At 39.4% G+C, this 9,235-nt stretch overlaps 1 protein-coding gene across 2 annotated transcripts; it reads right to left on the reverse strand.

The window, feature by feature from the left end:
* Positions 1-45: 45 nt before the first annotated feature.
* Positions 46-4,822, reverse strand: Tomm5 (translocase of outer mitochondrial membrane 5). 2 transcript variants are annotated; one of them, XR_779245.3, is made up of 2 exons: positions 4,501-4,822; positions 46-1,073 (listed from the first exon to the last, which is right to left on the reverse strand). XR_779245.3 is itself a non-coding variant. In XM_010619409.3 (2 exons), the coding sequence occupies exons 1-2, from the start codon at positions 4,722-4,724 to the stop codon at positions 1,039-1,041; spliced, it is 156 nt and encodes a 51-aa protein (XP_010617711.1). In that variant the 5' UTR covers positions 4,725-4,821; the 3' UTR covers positions 55-1,038. The 2 variants fall into 2 exon arrangements, 1 of the variants encoding a protein (XP_010617711.1); XM_010619409.3 differs by having other exon boundaries at positions 55-1,073; positions 4,604-4,821.
* Between the last annotated feature and the right edge of the window lie 4,413 nt (positions 4,823-9,235).

Raw genomic sequence — 9,235 nt, forward strand, 5'->3', positions numbered from 1 at the left:
AAGGTGTATCCGTTCCAAAAAAAAAAAAAAAAAAAAAAAAAAAAGAGTTCTAATGGTATTGATATAATCAAAATCACTCAGTACAACACACTGTACATTGGAAGAGATGGTAAGAAATGTGTGTGTGGACGTAAGGGGAAAAAAGAAACCTAAGTTCTGATAGTAATATATTGAGAAGTCAGAGGGCATTTCCTAAAGCAGAATAAACCAAGAAGCAACAATATCATCATGTTATCTAGACAAAATTAGCTAAAAAGAGGTAAATGTGCTACCTCAGAGGAAGGTTATATGCTTCTTCTGAGGATTATGTGCTTCTGCCCACTAACATGAATAACTCCTCTACTAAAAAACACATCATTTTTCACCTTTGGTATTACACATACTCAGTACCAGTCGCAATGCTGCCTTTCATGAAGACTGGCAGTAAGCTATAATGCCACTTGATCAGGATCAGCAATTTCTCAAGTCCAAAATGAGAGGAATACAACTTGATGCAGCTTATAATAAGCTGTCACATGAATGACTGTTGGGTTTCAGCAAAAACTGGGACCAAAAAAATTTTTTTTTTCTGGCATTTTATTAAAAATATAGATTAATAGTCTTGCACTTAAATGTCACTGAAGTTGTGGGCCAACTCCCATTAAACGTAATTATTTGCAAGGGACTCATCACAAACATACTTGGGACAGAAGTAAAAATGTAAACAGAAACGACTGACAAGACAGTGACATTTCAGAGATAATTCTTTTACAATACTTGATAGAATGGAGTTTGACATTATTTACAATTATAATGTTTACATACAGACTGAATATCACCAGCATAAGGGCACATTATAACCACAAGACATCTTTTCATACTTCCCAATAGTTTTATATTTTAGCTATGAGGATCAGTTACCAGAGCCCAATTAGCCCTTAACAAGTAGAATTTTTGACCATTCAGAGTCTCTTGCACCTTTCTGAGCCTATTCATTTGTAGGCAGAAGAAATTATAACCAGGTTCTTCTATCATATGTTCACATATGATGTCCAATCTTCATATACTGTCCAATTTCTTCAAGATAAATGGAGCTGAAAGAAAAACAAATGCAAAATTAGTTTTCAGCTCTACTTAGTTTCTTTTTTAATTTTTCGAAAAGCAAAGTATCCCTTTTATTATCATTTCTTTGTACATAGCTCTATTTGGGGGGGTATTGGGGGTCGAAGTTGAGTCATTGTGCTTGCGAGTCAGGCAGAGGAACCACTGAGCTAAATCCCCAGCCCTGTACATAGCTCTATTTAGTTTCTACACTATGTTACATAACTATAAGACTGGAGGAAACCTTACAGGTTTAATTCAACATTTAAAAAAAAAAAGACGGCCATGCCTCTGCCTGAACAACACAGCAAAAGAGACTCAACGTCTTTGCCATCCAAAGCAGCTTATTCCTCTGGCATCAACTCTACGTACCATAAAGCTCATTGTTATGCTCTTTAAAATCTTTCCTCCAGCTAATTGTCCTTAAAGCCACAAAGAACAATTCCCAACTGTCTCTGAAACGACAACCCTTTAATTTGATGATCTGAACTGTTAAAGGAACAAAACTATAGAGAAAACAAGTTGGCATTTCTCATCTTTAAAACTTAATTTGAAAATAGGCAGCAAGTACGGTAAAAAAACACTGAAGTAGGGAATAGCTAAACACCTATTTTATCATTTCTGATTAGCTATCATATATGTCTTCCTGATAACAACTGATACAGTGTTACTTTAGTTATTATGAGGTTTCAAAAGCAATATACAAAGGAATGTCTAGAAAACTAAGTGTTGTCATATGGATCTAAAGAAGTGTCATTACTGTCCTGTGTAAAAGAATGACATTTTTTCTCAATATTCATAGTTAATAACATTTTTGTAAATAATAAACTGAAGACAATGAGATCTGTCAGAAGCTGATAAAAAAGTAGTACATCTAGCCTTTTCTACTAATCTTTAAACATGGGAAAAAATCAAACAACAAACAGATAAACACAATGTAGTATATTCATAAAAGGAACAGATAAACCCTGAAAAATTATACTAAGTGAAATAACCAATACACAAAAGGATGCACACGGTATAATTTCACTTGTGAAATATCAATAGGCAAATCCATAGAGAAAAAGATTAGTGATTGCCAGGAATGAAAAAAGGGGAAAATGAGCTGGGCGTGGTGGCACATGCCTGTAATCCCAGCACTCAGGAAGCTGAGGCAGGAGGATCACTGTGAATTCAAAACCAGCCTGTGCTACACAGTGAGTTCCAGGTCAGTCTCAACTACATAGTGAGACCCTGTCTCAAAAAAAAAGGCAGAGGGATGAAGTGACAGCTAATTGGCATGGGTCTTAAGAGTACAGAAATATGGGTATCTGAAATGAACAAAAATTTCTCAGACAAAGAAGTAAAAGCAGCAAGTAAATATATGAAAAAATGTTCCACATCACTGGTCATTCAGTGAAAACAACACTGAGATTCCATCTCACACCACAAAGAATGGCTGCTATCAAGAAATCAAACAATAACAAATGTTGGAGGGGTTGTGGGGAGAAAGGAACCCTTCTCCATTGTTGGTGGGAGTGCAGACTGGTGCAACCACTGTGGAAATCAATATGGAGTTACCTCAAAGAGCTGGGACTAGACGTTCCATTTGACCCAGCCATCCCTCTGCTGGGTATCTTTCCAAAAGAATTAAAAGAATCATATCACAGTGATATATGCACACCCATGTTTATAGCAGCACAGTTTGTAACAGGTAAAACTTGGACACAGCCCATCTGCCCATCGGTTGGAAACTGGATAAAGAAGATGTGGTTTTTCTATAAAATGGAATACTGCTCAGCCATAAAGAATGAGAAATTAGATTCATTAATAGGAAAAAATGGATACATGTTGAGGATATATTCCTAAGTGAAATAAACAAGTCACACATGTGTAAATACCTAATCGTTTCCCTGGTGTGAATAAACTATAATAGTACATAACATCCTAATGATATAAATGACAATGTGAAATAGGAAGAAAGGGGCTAAAGGTGTGGGGAAAGTGGGAAGGGTAAGGGAAAGCTAATAAGGGAAAAGAAAAAAATATGAGAAAATGAAAAAATGGAAATGAAGTGTATGTAAAGGGGGAGGGGAAGAGGGGGTGATGGGAGGGCAGGGACAAGGGAAAAAAATGAGAACCAAGACCTGTCATGTAAAGGTACAAGATCCCAATAATGAATGTAACTGTACATCTAAAATGTACCAATAAACTTATGAGGAAAAAAAGAGTACAGAAAATATTCTAGAATTGATCGTGATAATGGCTGTACACCTCTGACCACGCTAAACCCCAATGAATCGCACAATTTAAATGGAAGTATTATATAATGTAGAAATTGTACCTCAACTTAAAAATGATAATCAAGGTTAAGAAGAGGAAATAAGTAAATTTGGGGGTTGCTAGCAGATGTTGACCGAGCTGGAGGATTTTGGGTATTTCTGTTCCTCCAGACTCCCTCTCCTGGGGAAGCAGAGAAGTACAACGAAAGAGTACACTGAAAAAAGCAACTGAATCAGGGAAACCTCAACTACAGGGAGCTCTAGCCTAGGCCTAATACGGGTCTTCTACGGCAAGACCTTGGTATACTTTCACTTATTTGATCCACCCTGCCTCTCCATCCAGATGAGCAAACTAATATACAAGCACAGTACAATGAGAAGGATCTCTTACAGAAAATGAAAAGACAGAGGTAAGTTTCTAAGACGTATTGGTAAAATTAGAGAACTGATCTATAAAGCTACTTCCAGCTTCAGTGTGCCTGTAACCTAATGACTTTCGTATACCCCTGTGAAAATCCACTTCTCAAAGGGCCACTGTCAAGATAAAAAATTGTAAGTGTCTTTCTGATAACTGTAAAATCAATATCTCAAGTATTACTAATCCCATATAACCTTTTATTTTCTTCTTATTCCTTAAACACAAAATGCAATTATTTACCTCACCCTCTGTACAAATAAACCGGAAGCAAAAGTCTAAGATTTAAAAGGTCAGCACCGGAAAAAGGAAATCTATTAAGATCTTTGGTCCGGGCGGGGTGGCGCACGCCTGTAATCCCAGCAGTCGGGAGGCTGAGGCAGGAGGATCGCTGTGAGTTCGAGACCAGCCTGGGCTACATAGCGAGTTCCAGGTCAGTCCCAACTACATAGCGAGACCCTGTCTCAAAAAACAAAAACAAAAACAAAAAACAGCTTTGGATTCTAGGTCAAGTTCATTCACTGGTCGCTCAATGACCTTGGGCCAGCCATTTTCCTATTTTGGTGCCTTTTTTCAGTCTGCAAAAAAGGACTTGCTTTAGGAATAAACTCTGAAGCTTAGGTGAACCAGAATGACTTAACCACGCGTGCTAGGCCACCACGTGCACTTCGTTATCTCCACCTTGACCCTAGACTGCTACCGTCGCCCTCGACGCGCTTTTTGCCTCTCTCCGCCAATGCTCACTCGGCTTAGGTCAGCTCCTAAAGACCCCACAGCCGCGCGTAGAACGAAGATGGGTGGGCAGTGTCGACGAAATGGTCTCATGGTCACAGCTCAGGACACTCACTGACTCGCAGCAGGGCCACGTAGATGAGGAAGTTCCGTACGGAGGAAATCACATCCTCGCGCATCTTCCGCTTCATCTCTTCAGGGTCCAGCTTCGGCGCGAGGCCCTCGATCCGGAACATCTCCGCTCCGCAGCAACCCCTTCCAGCCGCTGCGCTTAGCTCTCGGAGCTTCAGGCTCCGAATCACACCCGGATCTCCGCCTAATCCCCCACTTCCTGTTCCTGCCCCTTCCGAGCACCTAGACGGGAGCGTGCGAGGGACAATTCTCATCCCGCCCGGGGATCTGAAGAGCGACCTGAAGGGGGCGGCCACGATCTTGCCACCGAGGCGCGGTACTCTTGATGATTTCTGTCTTGAGCTGGGGGCACAACATTATTAAATGGTTTTACCCCTCCCAGTAGGGGACTATGCTCATAGGTACCACCCAATATAATAACGGCTAACATTTATTGAATACTCAATACGGTTCTCCATAAATTACATATTATCATTTCCTACATTAGAAAGTTGAAGTACAGAGATCTTTAAAACAACTTGCCAGATATACTTTTTCTCAACCAGGAAAAAGTATTGAAGAGAAATGAAACAATATTTGCAAATTATTGAAAACACGCTGGTGATTAGTATATCATTTTAGTTAATTATTCTAGTCTTTGCATCTTGAGTATGTTTGAGATTTTCCGTGATAAATGAAAACAAAAAGGCAAAGATGGTGAAATTTGCCTAAGATCACACAACTAATAAATGCCTTTTTTTTTGGTACCGGGGACTGAACTCGGGACCTTACACTTGGGAAGCAGGCAGCGGCAGGATTCTTACCTACTTAAAACTGTGAAACGAGAGTTTTGTTGTTGTAGTTGTTTTGGTACCGGGTATCAAATTCGGGTCCTTGCTCTAGGGAGGCAGGCGGCGGAACTACTGAGCTAAATCCCTGGCCCTAGTTTTTTTTTGTTGTTGTTGCTGTTTTTGGTTTTGGTTTTGATTAACATTTTCCACATTATTGCTGTATTCACTTTTTTTTTGGTACCGGGGATCGAATTTGGGACCTTGTGCTTGCGAGGCAGACAGAGCCACTGAGCTAAATCCCCAGCCCTGTATTCACATTTCTATAGCTAGTTGGTCCTTACAAGTATAAATTAGGCATACCAATAGAACATGTGTAAAGCAAGTTCAAATCTGAAAAACATTTTACAGATGGGAAGAGAAAGTCTCAGAAATTTATTAGTCATTCTATGTGTAGGGCAGGATTCTAATGTGGATAAGTGTATTGTCTAGCTGTATCCTCTTTCCCCTGTACCCTACTGCCGCATTGATCCCTAACAGTACTTGTATGGACAGACATCCGTGGCATCAGAAGGCAAGAGTTCAGGGCAATCAATTTTTCTGTCACAGAATAATCAAAGCAGTAATAGGCTGCTGCCCCAAGTTATGAATGACAACTAGCCATATATAATTCTCAGATATGAGCCAGATAATTCAATTGCTCACATAATTAGAATTAGAAAATTCCTTCTTGAAAGCATAGTGCATAGCAATAATGAGTTTTGGATAAATTAGAATAATAATTTATTATGGAAACAACTGATATCTGTAAGCATTGCAACCTACCTTCCCAACTGATACAGTGTAAGACACTGGGGTGAGAAAAGGAACTCATCTTTGTATTCAAGCTTTAGTAACATTTTGCATCTATAATTCATGCAGTGGAATAGCAGAGAATGGGAGGGGACTCCTCCCAAGGAATAGCCTCTGTCCAGCCATTTGTGAGTGTTTAGAAAACCTTCAGTAATGCTGGAAAGCAGCAGGAGCTGTGGAAAGAAGCTGAACAGGGACATTGGAGACATAGTCCCTAGATCTGCCTCTGCCACTCACTGTCCAGGTGATGAAGGACAAGTCTCCACTGCAGTTTCACTTCTGTACAAAAAGGGCGTATGACTAGACTGAAGGTTCCTTCCAGTTCTAATTGTTTGTTAGGTACCAGGATTGAACTCAGGACCTTGTGCTTGCAAGGCAGTCACAGCACCACTGAGCTAAACCCCCTGGCCTGCTAATAATTTATTTTATTTATTTAGGTACTGGGATTGAACTCAGAACCTTATGCTTGCTAGGCAGGTAAAGGGACACTGAGCTAAATCTCCAGCCCGGTTTATGTATTTTAAATTTTGTGTTGCCTACGACATAATGATTTGGAGTGTGTGGTTATCACAGTATCACAAAATGTGATCAGATAGCAAGACAGTATGTGCATTTACCATGTTGGGAAGAACTCAAACAATGAGGCAAATCTCATCCATCTGAAAAGTGAGGCAAAATAGATTGGGAAGGAATGGGTTCTTGTATGATTTCAATAATTTAGATTTAGTTTATCTAGTTTTAAGTAGTTCACATATGGAATTACCATATTATTTTCTTTATTGAGATGCTTTGGTGTAGCTTGCCTGAATTCACAAGGAACTAAAGAAGGAAGATATTAGTCAGATTGTGTTTTGTGGTAAGAAAAACAGGTTTTTAACTTAACCTGTCTGATGTTAAATTAAAAAATCAGCATTCTTACAACAATTCCTGGAAAGCTCTGGTGCTTGCCAACCTTTACAGACAGGAAGATAATGGATAGAAATATGGAACAGCTGTGTCCCAGAGTAAGGAATGTGTTCTAGGTATAGACTAGAGGGCATGAACTGTTTGTGGCTCAGAAATGTATTCCTCTTTCATGGCTCCTTTAGTTGTAATAGGGGAAACTCATTAAACAAGGTTAGGCTCCTTTTCTTGGCTTTAAAAAGTGCTTGTTTATTTATTTGGCACATTGTTTGGCTGTATTTCTAATTACAGTGGGTTTAGGTGAGGGAAATTGAGAAAATATGTTTCAGGAAGTCAACATTGGATAGAGCCACTTCGTATTTTACACGTCCCTTTCTTCCCCCCCACCCCGCCTTTACTGGGAGGAGGAGAGCTTTGAGTCTAATCTTTTAAAGTCACCTAAAGATGTCAAATGTTGTAATTTTATGACTATCATTTCTGTTCTTTCTACATAACCTTGAACCTAAGAGCAAGGGATTCACTGTGATTTACCATGAAAGGCAAAAAAGGAAAAAGTATGCATACATAATTTAATACTGATATTTGTATTACTTGGTCTGTACACAGAGAAAATGGCAGCTGATGTCATAACCTGTCTTATTTTCCATTTAGATCCCAGGAGAGATTTTGGAGCCATTTCCTTTGCCTCAGCTTCCCAGATAATATTGTACATAAGCATTCAGAGTGTACAACCTACTCATAAGAGAATTAAGTGCTTTAATTTCCACCATTAGGGAATAATTTGTATTTACAAGGCCAGAAATTGACTGATGACTCATGATTAGAAAATAAATCCAATATAAAATTATAGGAACCTTTGTTTATAATTTATAGAGAGCTATAAACTTTAGGTATTGAGCAGTTCAATAACTGTTCTGAAAACTGAGGACCAGAGGGAAGCTAGCTAGTTGGAAATAGAGATACCTGGAGTTAGGGTAGATCTCTGGACTCCCAGATCAGCACTTTCCTGCATCATACCTTATGGAATTTGCTACTTTAACTATGAATATCCTCATTGACACCCCCTCCCCAGGTAAGGCTTGGAAGAATGTATAAGTGTTTAATTTCATTTAGGGAGAGACATATAAAACGAGGCTGCATTCATCAACAGACTGAGAGCAACCCTTCTTTCCACAATGCCACATCCATTACGGGTAGCTAATCTGGACTGTGTTACTGGGCAGTTCCATACGTCTCCTTCCTTATTCTTTCAGGTGAAGACATGGCCTGGAATTCCAAAAACAAAACTTGACTTTGAAATCCACAGGATGCACAGTGAGTGCAACAAAAGACAGAACAAGGAAAAGACACTTGGACTCTCAATAAAGGTTGCCCTGTGGTAGATACTAACCAGTTTCAACTGGAAGACAGGCTAATTTAATTTCAGAAGTTATTGCCCAACAAAGAGGAATCTTGAGGAAAGAGACCTTTTGAGCCTTAAAGGATGAGAATTTTGATAACCTTTACCTGTCTGGCACTTGCTTTCTATAATTCCTTGTTCTCTTTTAGAGAGTTTGCTTTAGAAATTTGTTGTTTGGATGATTTATAAATATACGATCTAAGACTCTAAGGACCTCAAGTACAAGGAACAAGGAACATCCCCGGCCCCTATCATCACTCTTTTTTAAAAAAACTACCACATTCTATATTGTTATTTGCCAGTCTCACTTTTCTCTGTACTCTGAGTCACAAAAAATCTTTTTTAAAGGTGGCAGGAAGCTGAGCATGGTGACACGTGACTGTAATTCCAGTCTTGGGAGACTGAGGCAGGAGCATCACCATGAGTTCAAGGCCAGCCTGAAATACACAGTGGGACCCTGTCACAGACAAATAAACAAACAAACCAACAGAATGGCAGGCCCAAGGAGAGATTGGGCTTCTACCCCCATCCATTCCCTGAAACTGCCTGCTTTGAGGGAAGCCCTATTGCCAAACCCAAGAGTCTTCTGCAGGTCTCAGCCCCTCTGGTGCATGTTGTTATTGGTTACTCACCTCTTTTATGAAAGTTACCCTCTTAGCATTGAGGATACCATGTTCTATGGTTTTCTTTTTAC

This window comes from Fukomys damarensis, unplaced genomic scaffold, assembly GCF_012274545.1.
Source record: "Fukomys damarensis isolate Sample0158 unplaced genomic scaffold, DMR_v1.0_HiC HiC_scaffold_36, whole genome shotgun sequence".
Taxonomy (NCBI): domain Eukaryota; kingdom Metazoa; phylum Chordata; class Mammalia; order Rodentia; family Bathyergidae; genus Fukomys; species Fukomys damarensis.

Bases quoted from the DNA above. Each gene is read 5' to 3' on its own strand.
- Tomm5 (XM_010619409.3), bottom strand. From the start codon at position 4,724: ATGTTCCGGATCGAGGGCCTCGCGCCGAAGCTGGACCCTGAAGAGATG. The intron at 1,074-4,603 runs GTGAGTGTCCTG...TTTTTCTTTCAG, and splicing joins CGTGGCCCTGCTGCGAGTCA to CTCCATTTATCTTGAAGAAA.